At 51.2% G+C, this 21,339-nt stretch overlaps 6 protein-coding genes across 6 annotated transcripts; 3 read left to right on the forward strand and 3 right to left on the reverse strand.

The window, feature by feature from the left end:
* Positions 1-541: 541 nt before the first annotated feature.
* On the forward strand, positions 542-5,827 carry RHO25_009387 (uncharacterized protein; the record flags this gene model as incomplete). Its single annotated transcript, XM_023600923.2, has 1 exon — positions 542-5,827. The coding sequence occupies one exon, from the start codon at positions 542-544 to the stop codon at positions 5,825-5,827; it is 5,286 nt and encodes a 1,761-aa protein (XP_023454116.1).
* A 248-nt stretch (positions 5,828-6,075) lies between these two features.
* On the reverse strand, positions 6,076-8,331 carry RHO25_009388 (uncharacterized protein; the record flags this gene model as incomplete). The annotated part of the gene is made up of 1 exon (XM_023600924.1): positions 6,076-8,331. One exon carries the CDS (start codon positions 8,329-8,331, stop codon positions 6,076-6,078), a length of 2,256 nt encoding a protein of 751 aa, XP_023454119.1.
* An 864-nt stretch (positions 8,332-9,195) lies between these two features.
* Positions 9,196-9,747, forward strand: RHO25_009389 (uncharacterized protein; the record flags this gene model as incomplete). Its single annotated transcript, XM_023600925.2, has 2 exons — positions 9,196-9,476; positions 9,537-9,747. 2 exons carry the CDS (start codon positions 9,196-9,198, stop codon positions 9,745-9,747), a joined length of 492 nt encoding a protein of 163 aa, XP_023454118.1.
* A 673-nt stretch (positions 9,748-10,420) lies between these two features.
* RHO25_009390 (uncharacterized protein) lies at positions 10,421-13,938 on the forward strand (the record flags this gene model as incomplete). Its single annotated transcript, XM_023600926.2, has 2 exons — positions 10,421-11,619; positions 11,670-13,938. The coding sequence occupies 2 exons, from the start codon at positions 10,421-10,423 to the stop codon at positions 13,936-13,938; spliced, it is 3,468 nt and encodes a 1,155-aa protein (XP_023454121.1).
* Positions 13,939-15,436: 1,498 nt separating this feature from the next.
* RHO25_009391 (uncharacterized protein) lies at positions 15,437-17,482 on the reverse strand (the record flags this gene model as incomplete). Its single annotated transcript, XM_023600928.2, has 1 exon — positions 15,437-17,482. The coding sequence occupies one exon, from the start codon at positions 17,480-17,482 to the stop codon at positions 15,437-15,439; it is 2,046 nt and encodes a 681-aa protein (XP_023454123.1).
* An 882-nt stretch (positions 17,483-18,364) lies between these two features.
* Positions 18,365-19,125, reverse strand: RHO25_009392 (uncharacterized protein; the record flags this gene model as incomplete). The annotated part of the gene is made up of 3 exons (XM_023600929.2): positions 18,365-18,466; positions 18,520-18,843; positions 18,895-19,125. The coding sequence occupies 3 exons, from the start codon at positions 19,123-19,125 to the stop codon at positions 18,365-18,367; spliced, it is 657 nt and encodes a 218-aa protein (XP_023454122.1).
* Between the last annotated feature and the right edge of the window lie 2,214 nt (positions 19,126-21,339).

Here is a 21,339-nt window from a genome sequence, read left to right on the forward strand (position 1 = left end):
GGATGCGATGCTCGCTCGTGCCAGCCAGCTCGCGTAGAGGCAGACATGTCGTCACTCGCAGACCATCACAACACCATCATCTCCCATTTCTGCGCTGTGAGGAACGCCATCTCCGCCCCGCATGAGTCGCCATATTGAACGTCTGCTCGACTTGGGCGAAGACAGACGGGGACCGTTGGGACACGCAGAGCATATCGCGTCTGATCGCTGTCGCGCGACTCGCGGCGAGAGAAGTTCCCACCGTCGTGATGAATGCCAAGACTTGTGCATCGGCGTTTGGCGTCGACAAACTCCGAGCCTTCCACTCCAGCCCTGTCCAGCCCAAGTCCCTACTGCAATCCGATCGATACCACCATCTGTGACTACTTTCTTCCGACAGCGCTGCGTTTGCGCCCTATCTTACCACGACCACAATCGACCACGTCACTCGTCAAACGAACCGAACAGGACATCACCACCGCTGCAGCCAGCGACCGGACATTCGATGATCGACTAGACGCCTTACTGCAGCCTGCGGGCCACTTCCTCACCCTCCTCCACCATGGACGACCCCGTAGACTTCCCGGGCAGCCATGCCAATCCTTCCGACGATGCGCCCGATATCATGAACGATCCTACATTCAATCCCGCCCCTCCGCAGCGACGAGACACTGCATCTTCGATCAGGACGGGCACTGATGGCGGCCAGGCCGGAGAGACGTGTCGCATATGCAGAAGCGAGGCTGCTCCCGGAGAACCTCTGTTCTACCCTTGCAAGTGCAGCGGCAGTATCAAGTTCGTCCATCAGGAGTGTCTCATGGAATGGCTCAGTCACTCGCACAAGAAGCACTGCGAATTGTGCAAGACTCCTTTCCGTTTTACCAAACTCTACGATGCCGGCATGCCAAAGACACTACCTTGGTCCGTCTTCCTGAAAAGAGCATGCATACATGTCGCGACCATGATTGTCAACGGCTTGCGCGCCATCCTGGTTATGAGTGTCTGGCTCGTCGTCCTACCTTTGCTAATCCGCACCGCGTGGAGATGGATTTTTTGGTTTGCAGACGCCGGATGGGCACGTGAGGACTACATACGGAGCATGCAGGCGGCAGATGTTGCCTCGCAAGCACAGTCCCAAGGGTCAGAATTGATCAACGATGTGTCTGCCGGAATTCAAAACGCCCTGTACGATGCCTATGACAAGTGGTTCGGTACGGTGGACTGGAAGAATACCCAGAACAGTGCGAGCGCTGCTGCGACCACTGCTCTGGATGCAGTAAACCAGACTGCCGCGTCTAACATTTATAATGCGACCTTGTATCACTCGCACGCCGACGTATCCATCCTTTCGTCATGGACCTACTTATCTGAGCTTACTTCCAGTACCAAGGCTAATCGCCTCATCCTTGACGTTTTCGAGGGTCAACTCATCACCTGCGTCGTCATCTTGGGCTTCATTCTGGTGTTTCTCATTCGCGAGTGGGTTGTGCAACAGCAGCCCCTAGTCAACCTGGAGCAGATCAATAATGAACAACGGGAGCATGACCAACTTGTGCAGAGACGGGATCGCCTTCGTAGGCAGGCGCAATTGTTAGAGGAGGCACGTGCTAGACTTGCTGCTCTCCAGACGGAGACTGGCACTGAGGAGACCTCCAATGATCATTCTGTGCCATGGGAGCAGTTGTACGCCATGGTGGACGCTGCAACTAGTGAGTTTGGCGAAGATGAGGAGTCACGTAATCGATTCGCGATCAAGGCAACAGAGGTGCTGCGTCATGTTCTTGCTGCCGAAAATGCGGGCTCCGACGCCGGCGTTTTGGCTGACAAGGTGTACGAGAAGCTACGCACGCTCTCCGACGACGAGCGAGAGGCATGGGAAGAAGTGCTGCTTGCTGAGCTCGAGGCTCGAGGTGCGCGAAGGCAGGATAACGGTGCCCTGGTGGATGCAGCTCAGAGTGGCTCTCAGGAGCAGCAAGATGGCGACTGGTCTGACAATGACAATGTTCCGCCATTGGCCGGAAGCTCAACAAGCCAGCGGAGACCGCCGATGCCTACACGCGCCACCTCTTCAGCTGCAACCCATATCAAGCGAATTCTGGAAGAGTCCAACGGCGATCCTATGAGTGTAGCAGGCCCGGCAACGTCGCCGACCGCTTCGCTTCAGCAATCCTCAGAAAGCGCCAGTCTCGTGAGTGCGCCTTCGTTGATTGATGGCAGTCCCATCGAAGGAAGCTGGATATCCTGCAGTCCGCCAAGTAGAAGGCAGTCTACGAATGATGTCTCGATGGCTGCAGCGCCTGCTGCTCCTGAGCTTCATGATTATGCAATCACGAATGAGATCCAGACCGACAAGGATGTAATACCGATCACTAATGCTGGACCTGATGCCAAGATCAATATCAAACGCAAGGACAAAGGCAAAGCTCGACTGGTGGTGCCAGAGCCTGCAGAAGCTAAGAAGACATCCAAGCTCATCACAACTGATGATCTGAAGAAGCGTCTTGCAGAGAAATTGAACGAGATTGAGGATGGAAACTCGCAGTCCGGAGGCCTCCGAAGCTCGAATGGGGATGAAGCAGAACAGACTAACGGGCACGCCGAACCGCAGCCTACTAGCTCAAATGACAATCCTTTCCACCCGGACGGACCAGAGCCGGAGTCATCAGTACCAGTAATATCATCAACACACGACAGTGAAAGCGTTCCCCCAAGCACGAGCATTGACGAGGATGAGCAAGCGCAAATTCGCCGCGCTGAGCTCGGACCTGAAGCCGCTGAAGGGACGGATCAGGCACCTGCACAACAGCTCGCCCAGCCGCAGGTTCACGCTGGTGCACCGCTGACTACAGCACAATGGCTTGTGAATTGGTTCTGGGGCGACATCCAGCCTCAAAATGCCCCAGAGCCAGTGCCCACGGCTGGCGAAGAACGTATCGATGCAAATGATCCTGCAGAGGCTCCTTTTGTCCCTGTGCAAGACGGGATACCTGTTCCTGGTCAGAACAACGAAGTCGAGGCTGAACACGATCAGCATGATGCAGAAGTTGTCCAGGCAGCGCAGCAAGCCGGGCTCGATGCCGAAGCCGTGGAGGATGCCGAGGATCTGGAAGGTATTCTCGAGCTCATTGGACTTCAGGGCCCCCTTATAGGCCTTTTCCAGACTTCATGCTTCTGCTGCGTTCTGGTCATCGGTTCAGTGGGGTTGACTGTCGCAATGCCATACATGTGGGGCAAGCTGGTGCTACTCATCATCAACAACCCGTTCGAAACCGTGATCAAATCACCACTCCGCTTCATCTCGATGTGCACGGACTTCCTGGTTGACATTGCACTTCTCTTGGTTGGGTGGTTTGCTGCCGCATCTGCTCTTCTGGTGCAATCCATATTTGCGTTCGGAGAGATTTTGGTGCCGTGGTTGGGCGACTCCGATCTTACGTCTTGGGTTTATAAGGTGTCGAAAGCGACTGCTAGCAGTGCCTACCACCGCTTGGCTGGTGCTTTCCCGACCGGTAACGAGTCTGCAGCTGACGCTGGATTTCAATGGGCTTGGCTACACATTTCTGTCGAAGCTCATGCTACTTTAAGAACAATCCAGAACGAAGTGAACGGTGTGCTCAAGATGGTCGGCAATGCCATTACCACTGTGGTAGAGACTGTTTCTCCTGGTTCCGCTACACTCGTGTTGCAGAGTGTGTGGGACGCCCTCAAACGCGTTCTGGAGATGACGGTACAAGTCTGCACCAATCTCGAAACTGCCAAAGAGTACCTGCTGGCGATCTGGAAGGCACTCCTTCCAGGGTCCGGTTCTGACAGCGCGGCTCCCTTTGATCCCTCATTGGTGTACTGGAACTCCAGCGATCGAGGGTTGGCTGTCCTTGCCGGATATGTTGCCCTCGCAATGCTCGCCGCCATTTACGTGGCCATCGACACCCCAATAACAAGCACTCCACAACATCAAAAGATTGAGAAGATTGTCAGAGACTCTCTACGCCAAGCTGGTGGGGTCATGAAAGTGATTCTGATCATCAGTATCGAGATGCTGGTCTTCCCTCTCTACTGCGGGCTTCTCCTGGACGTCGCTTTTCTGCCCCTCCAAGACGGCGCCTCACTAGTCACTCGATGGGCGTATGCGAATCAAGCGCCTTACACGTTCTGCTTCATCCATTGGTTCGTGGGCACGTGCTACATGTTCCACTTCGCACTTTTCGTTGGCATGTGCCGCAAAATATTGAGGAAGGGCGTCTTGTGGTTCATTAGGGACCCCGATGATCCAACTTTCCATCCCGTGCGAGACGTTCTGGAGCGAAGTGTCACCACTCAGCTGCGTAAGATAGCTTTCAGCGCACTCGTGTATGGTGCGCTTGTTATCCTCTGCCTTGGCGGTGTCATATGGGGCATCGGCAGGGTATTCCAAGGCATCTTCCCGATCTACTGGCTCAAAACGGAGCCGTATGTGGAGTTCGCTCTGGATTTGGTTTTGTTCACCAGCATCACGCCGACGATTTGGAACGTCGCCAAGCCAAGCAAAGTGCTACATTCCATGTATTCTTGGTGGCTGCGACGTTGTGCTCGGGCACTGCGTTTGTCACACTTTCTCTTTGACGATCGCAAGAAGGACGAGGAAGGTCAACACATCCGTCGCACGTGGTCGAGCCTGCTCACTCTGAAAACTGCGAGGCTGGACGAAGCATCGATGATTGTCTTGGTTGATGAGAATGATCAAACACCAGACGTCACCTTCGAACGCAACGGCAAGTACGTTCTGACACCATGCAGCGACCAATACCGACCACCAAAACCTGGCGAGGCATTCATTCACGTGGAAAATGACGATGTTTACATTGCCGACAAAGATGGCAAGCAGAACGAGCACTTCGGCAAAATTTACATTCCCCCTCACTTCCGAGCGCGCATGACGGTCTTCATGGTCGGCTTATGGGTCTTCTCTGCCTTCATCGGACTGTGCTCGACTCTACTACCACTCTCTTTTGGACGCCAAGTGCTAGCAATGACTCTACCCGATGGAGTCGTGTTGAACGACCTCTATGCGTACACGCTCGGCGCTTACTCCCTCGGAGGCCTCCTCTTCCTCGTCTTAGAAGGCAAGCGAGGCGTAAGATATGTGCGCGCGAAAGCTTCAGGAGTCGACTTCCAAGCCTGGATCGCCGCAACCCAGAAGTTCACCGGCCAAGCGCTACGATGCTTTTACGTCTACGGCTTCGTCTTCATCGTCTTACCGCTGGTCTTCGCCATGCTGCTTCAACTGTACTTCGTCCTACCACTTCACACCTACCTCCACTCAGCTGTACGGAGTTCCACGCCGTCGGTCAAACCTACTGTCGCGGAGTACAGCATCCACATCCTCGCCGACTCCGCACTCGGCGTCCTCATCGGTAGAATCTTCCTCCGCAGCATCATCACAGCACCTACCTCTCTCGCCGCCGAAGCCGTCCGCCGCATCACAGCAGACGGATACTTCAACCCTAAAGCCCGCCTCGCGACCCGCTTCGTTATCGTTCCTGGCACGATCCTCATCCTCGCCGTCCTCTTCCTACCACTCATCATCGCCTCTTTCTTCCTCGGTCTTGTCACTTTCCTCGGACCGCGTATGGTCTCCAACTTCGATGGAATCTCGGAAGAAGTCGCGATTGTGATTTATCGATACTCGTACCCTGTTGCAGCGGCTTGGGTGGCGACGCTTTGGGGTGCGGATCAGATTGGGAAGGCTACGGGAAGGTGGAGAGCGAGGATTCGAGATGAGGTTTATTTGGTTGGGGAGAGGTTGCATAATTTTGGGGAGAGGAAGCCGCCGCCTATGGGAGGGATTGCTGTGGGGAGGAAGGGGTAGAAAAGAGGATGGAAGAGTTGGAGGATGATTCTCTTTGTGGGATTAGCGATGGCGTTTGTTTGATGAGCCTTCGTGGTTTTCTCGATTGGCGATGTATAGATGAGATGACAATCTTGGACTGTTTGGAGTCTGCCCTATCCTGCTCTGTACCTTGTCCTATGAGGTTTCTTGGAATTCCCTGCGGGAACGTATGGAGATATATAAAGCTCTTTCCCTACAATTCGATTGGTCCCTAAGCAGTTCCTGCTCTACTTCAGTAACAGTGTCTCCTCAAACTCATCATTTCCTATCCATGACCCACGCACGAAACCACGTGAGGTCGCTGTCACGCAATGTCCACCCTCATTATCAGTCCGCAATTTGTCTAAAAGCCAAACATGGGGATACCATGAATATCCCGGCACAACACCCAATGTACCATTGCTCCTCGGCGTAAATATTATATCGCCCAGTTTGACATGTTTGTCGAAGAACGCAGCGTATGATTCCTTGGAATCTGGGGAAGAATTACGAGGTCGTGCAACGATGAGAGAGCTTGTGGATAGTATAGTCTGGATCAAATGTTTCGTTACTCGTGTGTTCAACGACACAAAAGGATGTTTGGCTTGGTAGCGCGGTTTGGTCGTTTTGAAGCTTGGAAACGGATGTGGTAATTTGATAGTTTCGGTTTCGATGTTGACGATTTCTTCGAAAGATGCTGCGGCCCAGCTTGCGATTTCGGGGGTTTGGAGTTGAGATGTTGTAGGGCGACGTTTATGGGAGGTCCAGATGTGGTTGTGCAGAGCGAAGTATTTGTGTTTGTAGAGATGGCAGAGGAGGGAAATGAGGAATTGTGCTCTGGCGTCTTCGAGGGAGAAATATTTCGGTTCCCAGGTTGTGCTGACGGAGTCTTCCCATGAGGGCGATTGGAGGGCGATGAGTATTTCGGTTGCTTGGAGTGACCTAAAGGTTGAGACTAGGCTGGACAGATCGAGAGAGTGGTCTGCGAGCCAAATGCAGCCGTGTACGCCAAGACCGCTCATCAAGGGCCCTGGGAGAACGGCGATGCGAAGGGGGTTGGCATCGTGGTCGAAGTAGGGAAGTTTATTGAGTGTGGCGTCTTCAGCAATGAACCACGAATACGGTCTCGGGCTGTGGATAGCAGATTGTCTGTCTGGTGGCCCTGATACGAGATAGTCTTGACGTCCAGTCCTCCCGGTCATTTTCCAATCGCTGTATGCCGCATCGATGGAGAAGTCGCCATTCAAGACTGCCATGATATAGGCACAAATGCTGAAGCCGAAGCCGAGGGCATCTACAGCTTGTATGTCGAGTCTGATCTCATATCTGCACATGTTCGCCAATATGGCAAGTCTGTCTGCCACGACAGAATTTTGTCTTCGGGATAGATAGTTCAAGGCTTGTGCAGCGTTGCAGACAGTGCGGAAGTCTATGTCAAAATCGCCGCTCACATCCGGCGCCATATTCTCATACCAGTCGTTGATGACCTGTTGATGTCTCTTCAAAATGGCAGGCTCAAGTAACTCTGCTACTTGGTCCAAATGAAGACCCAGAGACGAAACGATGGTGTGATGCAGCTCGGAAAGCTCCATTTCGAAGCATCCCGTCACGGCACTTCCAAGCAGACCTGGGACTTCCAGATCTTCACTGCATCTGACTAAAAGTGTCATTTGTCGATTGCCGGAGACACTCTCTTGCAGACACCAGGCTCGCTCGAACCACTGGTCTGACATTACGATTCGCAGTGCTTCGCAGACATCTCGTATCATATCGAGGTCGTCCATCTCGACATTGTTTTCAAGTAGCTCACTCAAGGCTGTGAGATGTCGCTGTTCTGTAATAGTTGCCTCAAGCACCGCTAGGCAATAGCTTGCTTGCTGGTATACAAGGTCCATGCTTTGAATCCCGACATTCTTGTCTTGTGGGTCGGACTGGTCGATGCATTCTTGATCAATCCAGATGAGAGATACCTGCTTCCAACTTGCGAACTGGATGACGCGGTCGAGTAAAGAGGAAGGACATGATGTCGGCCGAGGTTCATTGCTGCTTGTTTGGAGTGTGAAAGGCTCTCCCATGTATGGAGCTTGACCTGTGCTTGTCCAGCAGTAGGAGACGGCGATGTAGTGACAGCAGTCTGGTGTTTCAGATTTAGTGGTCAGACGCAGCTGCCTGTCGTTATGGGAGAAGTTGCGGATGTCGGCGTCGTTGCAGCTGCAGTCGTCCTCGTCGTCCTCGTCGTCCTCAGAAGGAGCGACACTACCGGCATCGCTGTGCTCTGCATTGTCCTCGTCTGCATCTTCGTCTGCATCTTCAGTACTATCAGACCCCGATTCCTCGGCAGACTTTTCGGCAGAGAGGTCTGCAGTCAAGAATTTAAGATGGTTCGCCCAATTCAGCTGCTCGCCTCGGCTCTCTGTGTGCTTTGAGATCTCAGCAATGGCTGCCCGGAGGTCTTCTGGACTATCAAATCCCTCGCCGATTGGCTTATCAATATCGAGACGCATTTGCGTTCAGCTGGTCGGGTGGACAAAAATCACTGTATTCTTCTCCCCTCGCGACGAGCATGATATGCCGGAGAAGCAGCATGGCCACACAGCGAAGGATTTTACGTGGCGGCCAGTTGCTGTATGCATTCGCGCAGGATCATATTCAAGTGAACTCTTACCAATGAAGCTGGCTTGATCACTACAGGCCATGACCGCCAGCAGTCGTGAATCGACCACAAACCTCATATTTGAACCCAAGAGGTGAAGTGCATCGTCCATCTGCCCAAAGGAATCGGCCAGTTGGTAGAGGCCCGCCCACAACCAATCAAACGTGCAGCACCATCCCCGTCTCCAAACTCAGCGCCAAACGACAAAGCGCGCGCTGATGACGTCGACGGCGCTTCGTGGAGAGATTACGAGCCACAAACAGGGCCCAAAGTCTAATGATTCGCGACAAAGCCGTACCATTTTAGCAGCAGTCTATACCATCTGTCTCTTTTTGTCGTACGACGACAGCGTGTCGCTGGTGGAACGCGGTCTTTGTTTGGCGTTGTTCTCGCGTGACTTGGAGCGGTGAGCAGGAAGCAGCAACTGGGTCTATGGTATAAGGTACGTCGTAGCTCCCGCATTCCGCAGCTGTGAAGAGCGTGTGATTCTCTCTATTGTACTTTTTGAGTCGAACGCCCCGGCAGGCTGTTCCTTGTTTCTTCTTTGTGCTACTGCATTTTCTCCGCTCTTGCAAGATCGAGTGTCTGGTACATTCGATTTCCTTACGACCGCGACAGATACGACTCGGACGCGACTAGTTCATACTCCGGTTCGAAGATATTCATCGCGACACGACATTCCTCGAATCCTTTCGAATCACAAAGTCGATCTGCAATGTTCAATCCACTTGACAAAGCCCGCGACGGGCACGGCGGTCTGATTGGCGCCATCGCGAGAGGTATTCTCCGCCTCCTTCAATTCGTCCTGGCCTTAACGGTCGCCGGTCTCTACGGCGTGGATCTCGACAATGGCCGCAAAGCTGGCGTTGCAGCAGACGGAAAATGGGTCTACGCCGAAGTCGTAGCAGGTTTCGCAGCTGTTACTGTCCTGGTCTACGCTGCCACATATACCATGTCTTTCCATCCATTCCTATTCGCCTGGGAGTGGATCCTCTTGTAAGTCTTATCCTCCTCCTCTTTCGGTGCCTGTGAAGCTCAAGCTGACGATCTGTGTAGTATTCTCTGGACCGCCCTCTTCGGCCTCTTTGGCAACATCTATATCAAAGCCGACCCCACTCCTGAGCAGCATGGTCAACGTCGAATGAAGAGCGCAGTATGGGTGGACTTGGTGAATATGCTGTTGTGGTTGATCACGGCCTCGTGGTTGACTCTGAGGTTCTTCAGACGCAACAGGAAGACGCTGCATACCGGACGGGCGGATATCTAGGTGTAAACCGCCGCGAAGGAGATTTGTTGGAGGCGCAATCGAAGCCTTGAATGTTCGGAAGCGGAATTGCTGGCATATCGGCGGCTGTTCAAGTGAGCAGGGGAGAATGTTATAATGTATGCGAGAAGTGATTTGTGATACCCAAGCTATCCTGTAGCGCAGGCGTTGTTTCCTGAGATATCAGTAATGATTGGCATGTCTGAACGAGGCCAATATGTTCATTTCTGCTTATCGTCCTTACTGTGCGGCCTACTTCCACAAGATGATCGCACTCCTGCCATACTGCTTGGCCATCGGAGTTATTCCACACGATGTTTGTCGCCGGACCCAACGAGGCAAGTCCGGTAGAGGACCTCGAGATGTTGATAAGAGGACCTGAAGCCACGAAAATAACAAGCAGCTTTATGATGCTGCTGACGACGCGTTTCTGCATGTGCCCGCGCCAGGATCGACGGGCCAATGCAATTGGACGTAACGCCAAGACTTATGTGAGGGACTGGCCGGGCCCTGAGACGCAGCAACGCAGCAGCTGTGTTGCGTTGTTGACAGAGCCCATTGACCTGCAAACACCCACCTCCACAACGATCGCCCTTTTCCACAGCGACGAGTAGACATGATGTCGAGCTAGACGACCCTTCCGACTCCCGCGGCATGCAGTGGCCGCCAGCTTGATATGTTCCTCCACAGCCTCGTGCAGAAGGCCCAACAGCTCACGGGCATCGATCCCGCTACCCTGCCCGGTCCTCTCGCCAACTTGAGCCCGAACAGCACAGGCAAGCCGTCGAAGGCCCAGCTCTTTCGACTTCAGTTCCGACTGCCAGAGACCCAGAATCCGCTGTATGAGATCACCGCCGAGCTCACGCTTCCGAACAAGAAGAAGGCGAGCTTGTCCAAGGCGCAGCCGGGCAATTGGGACAAGAGCAATTGGGATCGCGATCGAGGGACGCACTATGTCGGACAGCTCCATTTGAGCGAGCAATTCCTCTGCTTCTCTACTGTCCAGACATCGTTTGTCAGTACAGCAAGCACGAGCGCAAGCAGTGGCTTTACAGGCAGGACGCATGGCACCGGACCGGCTGGAAACGGTTTCACGCTGCCATTGTGCGCTGTGCGGAGAGTAGAGAGATTACACACACAGGCTTTCCAATTCGCGCTTTCAATAACGACCTGGAATGGCTTTGAACCTGGAGGCGATGGCGAGCCTGGTGCACCAGCTCCTCCGAAACTAACTATACAGCTCGAGGGCAGCAGGCAACAATGTGATCGCTTCTGCGATGGCCTTAAGAGGGGCTTGCGGCAAGGTATCAAAGAAGTCGAGAAGATGCGGACGGTGGCGCAAGAGTGCTACTCTGAGTATTTCCTGTACGATGACTTCGAGGATACGCCCTCCCCAACCAAGCCAGATGGCACCCCGCGGACTCCGCCAGACACCGGTCTTGGAAGCATTTTCAAGTATCCTGGTAATCCTCGAAAGTTGCGAGACCGCAGCAAAATGAGGCTTTGGCATGAGTATCTCAAAGAAAATGGCCGAAACACAACTTTGGTGCGGCAGCCCGACTTCCACAGATTAATTCGAGTAGGCCTGCCGAATCTCCTACGAGGCGAGATCTGGGAGCTCGCATCCGGCTCATTCTTCCACAGACTTCAGAAGCCGAAGCAGTACCAAGAAGTGCTGGCACAGCATGAAGGTGAAGGCTCACTTGCTATTGACGAAATCGAAAAAGATCTGAATCGTAGTTTGCCGGAATACGCGGGCTTTCAAAGCGAAGAAGGCATCGGCAGATTACGACGAGTATTAACTGCATACAGCTGGACGAACACAGACGTCGGCTACTGTCAGGCCATGAACATCGTCGTGGCAGCATTGTTGATGTACGTAAGTCCACTCCCTGTAGCCGCAAACACAGCTAAGTCATCTCTAGCTATCTCTCAGAAACTCAGGCGTTCTATTTGCTCTCTGTGTTGTGCGACCGCTTACTACCAGGATACTACTCGACGACCATGTACGGCACGCTACTCGATCAGCGCGTGTTTGAAAGCTTGGTCGAAAAGACGATGCCGATCATCTGGGACCACCTCGTCAAGAACGATGTCCAGCTTTCGGTTGTGTCCCTGCCATGGTTCCTGTCGCTATACATCAACAGCATGCCACTAATATTCGCATTCCGAGTGCTCGATGTCTTCTTCCTCGAGGGACCGAAAGTCCTGTTCCAGATTGGCCTGGCCATTCTGAGAATCAATGGAGAGGAGCTGCTGGACGCAACAGATGACGGCACATTCATCTCTGTGCTCAAGTCCTACTTTGCACGCCTGGGTGAATCTGCTCATCCGACGTCAGAGAATCCAAAGCATCGCGCAATTACGAACTTTCAGGCGCTCATGGTTGTCGCATTCAAGGAGTTCGAAGGCATCACTCAGGCCACGATCTCGGAGCAGCGCGCCAAGCATAAAGATGCAGTGATGCAGAATATCGAGTCTTTTGCCAAACGCACATCGATTCGTAACCTGGGACCGGAAAGTAAGAAGCTATCGGCGAATGACCTCGGTTTCCTGTACGACCGATTCTACAGCATTCTGTATGAGAGGCAACAACGCGCCCAAATGATACAAGCTGAACAAGATCGCCGTGCTAGAATGGCTCGCCAAAGAGCCAGCGAAGTGGTCACAGGAGTGCCTACACAGACGCCAGAGATGGGCAGAGTAGCGCTTGGCGCAAATACGAGCAGCATGGACTATGATGCGTTCCGAGAATTTCTGGCTGGCGTCTCTAAATGGGCAATCACCGACTCGCCCAGCTCGCCAGCCAAGGAGGCTTCTGGCCAGAATGGGTACTTCGCCAATTCGTTGAGAGGCAAAGCCATCAATCTGTCTCCCTGGGGCAACGGTCCGGAACCAGCAGATCACGACTTTATGCGGCGATTATTCGCAAAGTGGGACATTGATGGTCACGAGTCGCTCACATTGCAGAATGTCGTGGTCGGTCTGGCACCCATCAAAGGTGGTAGGGACATCATGGCCAACATTGCGTACTTCTTCGAGCTCTATGATGATGACAAGGATGGCAGAGTGGACAGAGAAGGCATTTTGCGAATGTCAGAAGCATTACTATTCTTGGCTCGAAGAGGTCTGGAGGGCGCGGAATTGGTACAACATCATATTACCACAGGTCTCGACGGCATACCCCTGAGCAAGGACGAGCAGTTCTTATCCGCTGTGTCGGCATTCATTCGGCGCTGCTTCGAATATGCAGATCCCGATCATCCCTCACGACAAGGCGAGAAGGACACAAACGCTGCAGCAGAGGCTGTCGCTGACATCAAGCTCGATGATGACGAAGACGAGGAAGAAGACCTGCTGGTAGACGAAAAGGAGCTCAAGCCTACTGACGAGAATCCTTTGGCACAAGAGCCCGAGCCAGAAACGACAAATGCTACGGAGAACTCATTACTCGCACGCCCATCAGACAATACGTTTGGACAAGTCGCGAAACCAAAAGCCGTGGCTGCCAATGCCGCGCTCGATCCTACCAGTCCAGTACACATCACTCTTCCGACATTCCGCATGCTCGTCCTCGCAGACGAAGCTCTCGAATCCTTCTTCGACTCTGGCTTTGCCAACTCCTTCCATCTTGCCGATGCTCCTCTACCATCTACTACTCTGACCTCGCCATCTTTCCTCAGCGCCGCGCCTTCTCCTGACAGGCAACAAGTCATTCCTGGCATGCCTGCCATCAGCCCTGGCGGACCTGGTGCAGGTGTTGTGCCTCCTGGGAAAGGACTGCGTGGCATGCTTGATAATATCGTGACAGATGGAATGCGGGTCGCGGCAGAGGTGCGAAGAAGAATGGATGAAGCCCAGAAGGAACTGGACCGTGGAGCCACGACGCGAGGAACGGAGGAGGACGAAGATGACGAGGAGCCTGGCGATCTATTGGGTGGAGTGGAAGCTGATGCGGGAGTTAACGCCGCGGCAGGTGGAGAAGTTGGGGCGAAGAAGGCAGTGGAAGGAAAGGGTAAGGCGGCATCGATTTTGGATGAGAGTCCTGGTGCAGGGTCAGAGCCGAAGAGCCCGGGCAGTGCGTCACTTTCTGCTGCTACTGCTGCTGGCAGTGCTGATTCTGTGAAGAGCAGTGGGGCGAGTGTTAAGAGTACGGATACGGGTGTTGTGAAGGATACGATGTTTGAGCGATAGGAGGAGCAGGAAAAGAAGAATAGTGTGCTATCCAATGCATTTCTTAAAGAGCATTCATTGCTGGGGCCTCAAGAGAAATCCCTCTCATGTTGCTGAACAGCGCTGATTCAATCAATCAATATCACTTCCACCCATCTCAAGTACTTCCTCACACACCCTCACTCTTCCCCTCCGCTCTCTTCTACCCACATCTCTTCCATCTCCATTCACCAATGATCCACATTCCCTCTCCCCCTCTCTCTCCCTCATCAAAAACCCCAATACCCCCTCACCAACCACGCCCCATACCCCGCAAGTCCCAAATTCACCCCCAACGTCGTCAAAAACCCCACCGGTCTCCCCCGTCCTTTATTCCCCTTCACCAACAACCCCGCTTCCACATGCAAAACCCTCGCAATCGTTAAAGCTCCCAATGCAATCGTCAAAATTTTTTGACTCCCGTTGTTAAGTTCTACGAATGCGGAGAGGAGGAGTGCCAATGGGACGTTTTCGACAAAGTTGCTTTGGGAGCGGGTTGCGATGAAGAGGGGGTCGGCTTGTTCGGAGGAGGAGGTGGTGGTGGGTTTGGTGGTTTGTTGGGCGATTATGGTTTTGGTTCGGACGCGTTGGGCTACGACGCGGGATTGGAGGAGGAGGTAGTAGAGAGTCAAAGGGAGGGCGAAGGTTGCTGTTATTGGGAGGGGGAGAGGGAGGCCGAGGGCTGTTGAGTTGTGAGGTTAGTTTTTGCGTGGGGATTTATGTGGGTGGAGGTGGAGGTGCATGATTAGAGCTTACAGTTTGTAGACATGATGATGGTGATTAGTAGTATCTGGATTTGACGCGTGCGCTGTAGAGGTAGGAGCTAGGTTGACGCGTTTTTCTTGTTTACTGATCTTCAAAAATTGCTCTCTTTCTTTTGTTTCCCTGACCAGGCGACTCTAGGAAGGATGCAAATACACCGAGACCCATTCTCTATTTGTACGGGCGAAGATGAAACCGAACGACGGCTCAACATCGCGCCGAGGCATAAAATTGTACATTCGGCGACTTCAGCTATCCTTTCTGTATGCATCCTCGGCTGGCGAACACGCTGAATATTGGTGCCTCACGTCACTCCGCCTGTGTAGCGATTCCTGTTCGAAAATAACACACAGCCGGGATACTCCAGGTCTGCAAAACCCACCAAAGTTTGGTAATTCATGAGCAGCAAGAAGTGAAAGGTTGCATTGATCGTGATCAGTACAGCAAACTCTCGCAGAAAGGTATTCTCTAGCTTCTCAATCTAGCTCAAGTGTTTGAAGCGGCACGGCCATCTCCCAGCCCGTGCCAGAAAGTAATCCCCGTCCGTCCATCCGTCCGTGGTATCTCGTACAGAAATCAAAACACAGCGAATGCGCTGTAATCCATCATCATAAAACGCCGCGCAATCATCAAATGCTTCCCGCCCGTGCTATGCATTTTTTGATCTGACGCCTCTTCCCACAGAATGCCCAAATTCTGCTCAGCGTCGAACACTTTTTCACAAATTGTTATCGTCATCCTCCGGCCGCATTTGCAGACCTCCGGGGACCTGGATACCTTGTTGAACCCAGTCATATTTTTCAACCTCTTCCAATGATTTGCGACCCATTCGAACTTTCTTCAGCAAAGCCTCGACGCACAGGTTTGCGCCTTCGAAGTCTTTACCACGCGTTGCATCCCAGTCACCATCTTCATCTCCGAATCTGCACCAGATCCAATCACAACGTGCTATGCGGTGAGTGTTTCTGCTACGCTCCGGCTTCCCAGGTGGCGCATCAAAAGGCAATCGACCTTCCATCAATGCATACAACAGAACGCCCAACGCCCAGCCGTCAGTCAAGCGACCATCGTACGGCTGTCCAAGTAGAATTTCGGGAGCAGCATAATCTTCACTTCCACAGCGCGTCGTGAGAAATGGTGGTTCGGGTGGATCAGGCAAACGTCGACTCAGTCCCAGATCTGTGAGGGTCACAAGTGGGAGTGGATGCGTCAGCGGATTCTCAATCGCTCGGAGGTCAGCTTCACGAAGGTTGACCAGTACGTTCTCGAGTTTGATGTCCCTATGCACGATCCAATTGGCGTGCAAGTACTTCACAGCGCTCACCAGCTCAGCAAACATTCTTTGTATCAGTCGCGGCGTCAACAAGTCCCGTTGCTCACTCGCAAAGTCGAAAAGGTCACCGCCAGGACAGTAGGTCAGCACCAATAGCGCGCGCGTCGGCTGATACTCGCAGGCCTTGAGATGGATCAGAGATGGATGCGACACGCTTTTCAGCATCTCGACTTCACGTTTCAAGCTCGTCTCGATTCGTTCTTCATCGGCGCCACCCGCTGGACCGTGCTCCACTATCTTCACGGCAACCAGTTTCGTTGAATCAAGGTGATCTTCTATTTCAGGTGTAGGGTGTGCTGGAATCTTTTCGCGCGTAGCTAACATGACCGTAGAGAAGGTGCCTTTGCCGAGCTCTCGCAGCTGCCGAAATTTGCGCCGCTTATTGTGTATCCCGCAGTGTATCTCGAGGTATTCTGAGACCGTGCCGTCTTCGAGATGTGGCTGCTCGTCATCCACATCGTCACTGTCGGCCATGCTTGCATTGCTAGGCGGAGGTGTGGGAAGCTGCTTGCTGCTCGCGCCGGAGTTGGCCTTCAGACCTCGTTCCTCAGCTAGATGTGCTTCTCGATGCATATGGTATTCGGCGGATTCGATATTGGGCACGTCGCCTTGACCAATGGTTACATGTCGAGGTCGCGTATTGGACAGCGTCTCTGGCTTGAAGTCTGAAATGCTCCTATTCCTGCCGTGTGAGGCCTGTCTGAACTGCTCTTGCCCGACTGCCATTGTTGCGTGGGCCACTGCAGCTTCCTGCATGAGACTTCCATAGCCCTTCTTCTTGCGAGGCGAATCAGGAGATGTTGGTGGCAGGTGCGACCTGTTTCCCGGTATCGAGTCTGTCAGGGAGCTCTGTCGGGATCGGCTCGCGCCGCTGACTTGTCTGTTTCTCCACTGTATGGGCTGGTCGTTGCCGACTAGCGGGGAAGGTAGAGGAGTGAGGTCGGCCATTGCGGCGAGATATGGCGATGGAAGGGCGGAAGCTGAGCCGGGGGACAAAGATGATGCAAGACTTGTCGTTGACACGTTCGATCGTAGCGAAGATCCCATTGTGGGCAGACTCGAGGGCGAGGCGAGGTTGTGGTGCAGCACGGGCTCGGCGTCGTACATGATAGTCGGCGTGTCCATGGCCCTTGTGGAAGGCCCGGTGGGTGTTGGTCGGCCGAGGCAGCTCGTCCTTATCGTCAGACCGGCGCTTGGCTGGGGAGGAGCAACGGGCGTCGAGGCAGCGGAGGCAGTGTCGAGCGGAGGGAGCACGGCGGCATTGTGAGCATGAGCGCGGGAGTTGGTTGTTGGACTCGCGCTGGGCCTGGCACTGCCGCTGCTTTCGCTGTCGTTCAGACGTGGCTCGGCGGGCTGTGGGGTCGATGCAGTGCTGTCGGCCAGCCGCTCGAGTCCGTGGGTGGAGGAGGGCGGCGTAGTGGCGGTGCTCATCCTAGCGGACGCATGGAAAGCTGCGGCTCTTTCGCTCCTGCCCAGCGTGAGCAGCGGGGATGGCAGCGCGGCGACGGCGAGGGCGACTGGGATGTCTCCTGCCAGTCAGCAGCGAGCAACGTGCTGTTTTGGAGCGGGCACACAACCAGCGCGAGGATTGACTTTGAAGGGCGTCAACGCTCAACTCGCCGTGGGATGCTGGCCCCTGTCGTCGTCACTTATAAGATTTGGTCAATGCTGCCTAGCGCGTCTGCTTGCCGAGTCCCGCGTAACGCGCGCTCTCGATAGGGCAAGCGCCATCTCTGTTCACTCTCGAGAGACGCGTCGAAGGTGTCCTGAACAGCATATGCAATCCGCCTCCCACTGCATATATCGCTGTATACGAACTCCGCTGTCGAGGCTGTAGAGACGGTGTGAAGCAGTCAGCGCGAAATGAGGATGCGGGCTGCATCGGAACGGCACAGACACGAACCAACAAAGGATCCTCCCAGCTTCCAGACTCTCGATCCAACCCCATCAGGCATACAACACGAGGCACGCGGCAACAAGCGCTTGGCGCCGCGGACTTCACTTCGAGCACAATCGACGAGGGTCTCTTCTATTTGCACGCGTTTTCGCAGTCATCTCGAACATGGTCGTGCTCTGAGACTACGATTCTCAACCACCGTTTCTTCTGCACGTCCATCCTGCCGATCTGTACCGTGGACCATGCTGAGAGACCAGTGCCAAGTGGATCATGTGCCGTTGCGTCCAATATGGCATAGAACTGCACTACCAAATGTACTGTACGTGAACCTGGATCGCTTCGCTGATCTAGCGCATTACCCTAGGCCTCTCGCTCGAGCATGCAGTTTCCAACTCCGGGTAGAAGAGTCTCGATTCCTACAACAATCGCATCACAGTATATGGTATGGGATCCGATGCGCGCGGCGTAGGTCCCATGTCGAGGTACGCATCGATGTCATCGCCATCCCGCATCTCCAACTATTGGCAATAGTCAGTCGGGATGCAGCCGATATCTGTCACGAGAAACTTACCATGTTCGGAGTATCACCTGGCTTGATCCTATGACCATTCGATAAGAAGCGCAGCGACCAATACCCAGCCAGCCGTTCGAAGTCTAACATAACGCCACCAAGGCTACAGTCGTGCGCAACGCGGACTGATATACCACCAACACCAGATATAAGATACTGACCACAGGCTCTCACATTAAAGTCGATGCCTCCTTCCGCGTACGTCACATGCAGTAACTCAACTTTGGCGTCGTCTAAATTTTGCTGACCCGATTCGGAGCGGCCTACAATGAGCCTGTATTGAATTGATATCTCGATCGTGTTGTCGTGGGACTCCATCGCGAGCTGCACATTGGTCAGCAAGTGGCGCCTGACTGAGCTCTGGTCCCTGCATACCTGCTCTGGGGTAGCATCATCTTCAACTACGCGGCCTTGAAAGACATACTCAAATTCCCTTGCGTGCCAGTCAAGGTAGGAGGCGAACGCTTCCTTTACCAGCTTCAGTGGCTGATTGCGCTTGAGCCTGAACGTCATTGCAAAATGACTGGATTCCGCGGCCAATGTCACAATGACCTGGTCGCTATCGGTCGGAAAGTCGGCTTGAATGCCATTGGGCACGTTAGACATGGATTCAAATTTGTTGCGCGACCAGCGCAGACGGATGTGCCTGAAAGCCGGCTGTCGGTTTATTCAGAGCTAGAACTGCTTGCGATTGAGAGTTTGATGGGTGAGGAGCGCCTGGAAGCGCGATAATGAGTGCCCAAGGTGAGTGGACGCATGACTCTTTCTCTGCAGTAGAAGTGGCCCCGGCGTGCCGCTCTACCCTGCGTGCCGCCCTAAATCGCTAAACTAAGAATCTTAATAACTTTTGCAAATCGAGGCGTAATAACTCTAAATTTTCAAAACTAGCTCGTAGTAGTACTCTAAGCTTATATAGATTCTTTTAGTATATTAGCTTAGCTAGAACTAGAGTTATAGGAGTTAGCTAATTAGAACTTATTAGTATATTTACTTAAATAACTAACTATCTAAACTATAGAAAGCTATAAAATTTAGTCTCCTTAGCTACTATAGGCTATAGGAGCTAGATATAATATAGAAATTATACTAGTAAGAATCTAATATAAATAAATAAATATAATATTTTAGAAAAATAGTATTTCTACTTAGAAGTATTATTATAAAGCCTATACTAATACTATAAGAAAAATAGGTTTATTATATAAGTTATAACTATATATCTAAGATTATTACTAGTTTCTTTCTACTATAAAAGATAGTATAAGTATTAAATAAATAGATATCTAATAGAAGTCTAAATTTTAGTAATACTAATATTCTAGACGCCTACGAAGTCCTATTATATACCTCTATATAGTCGTAGGTAGAAATAGATAGCTTCGGCTATACTAGTAAAGTATAGAGCGGCTAGGTACTTATAGAAATAGAAAGAAAGTAATAAAAAGTCTAGAATTTCGACCTAGAAAGATTAGAGAGCTCCTAAGAATATAAAGACGATACTAGTATAGTATAACTACTATAAGATTCTAATACTCGACTATAGAATAGCTCTTCTAGATAGTAAATACTACTATAGATCTAGAGGCTAGAGTAGTAATCTAGGCTCTAAATAAGCTAAAAAGAAGAAACTAAGTATATTTAAAAGAAAGCTTTAATAAGAAAGAGTAAGGATAGTAGAAATAGAAGAAAGGAATAGTAGTACCTCTATAGATACTAGGATAATTAGCTACTAGGAGCCTTTTATCTAAAATAGAAGACTCTAAAGTAGACTAGTTTCTCTATTCTAAAGCTTTCTAGAAACTTTAAGTCTAAAAGTAGAGTATCTAATATAAGCTATCTAACTCTATACTATACTTAGAGCTACCTATAAAGATACCTACTATTCTAAATATTCTATAAAAACTAGAATTTCTCTAGATATAGGTTATATAACTAGGTACTAAGAAAAGTTAAAATCTAAGTAGAATTTATATAGAGAGATATCTACTCTAGGAACTAGTAAGAAAGAGTTAGATAAAGAATTAATATAGATACTAGTATAGAGACTAGAACTATATATATAGGCTTAAGTCTCTAAGCTAGTAAGTAAGAGAATCGAGCTTCTAAGTACTAATAATATAAGAAATAACTAAGGAGAACTACTATAAAGAATCTAAACTATTAAGATAATATAAATTATTCTAAGGAGAACTAGAAACTATAGAAGTAGTAGGCTATATAGAGCTTACTATAAAATATAAAAATATAAGGAAGTTTTTCTATTAAAGTACTAGTATAAGAGCTTTTCTACCTACGAAAAATATAGAGCGTACTACTTACTCTAGTTAAAAGAGATAGACTAGTATATAAGATTTATCTATCTAATATTCTAGGCTAATTATTACTACTATAAGTAAAAACTATATTCTTAAATAGATATTATACTACTAGAAACTCTAAGTAATATTAGAAAGTATAGTCTAGTTAGATATTCTAAGAGATACTTTAGAGATTAGAATTAAGTAATATAGGTTATATAATACTAGGTTATATAACTTAGCTAATACCTATCTTAGGAGTAAGATATAACCTATAACTAACTAATATAATTAACTCGGTTAGTTCCTACTTATTATCTCTACTTCTACTATATTATACCTATCCGACGAGTACCTACGAGAATATAATTTAATAACTTCGAGTATAAAGTCTACTATTTCTACTATACTAAAGATAACTATAGCTATAAGCGTATAATAGACTCCGATATTATTATATAGGCTACTTATATTCGCGAGTATCGCGTTAAGCTTATACTAGGCTAGCGCGTAGTATACGCTA

This window comes from Cercospora beticola, chromosome 6, assembly GCF_033473495.1.
Source record: "Cercospora beticola chromosome 6, complete sequence".
Taxonomy (NCBI): Eukaryota; Fungi; Ascomycota; class Dothideomycetes; order Mycosphaerellales; family Mycosphaerellaceae; genus Cercospora; species Cercospora beticola.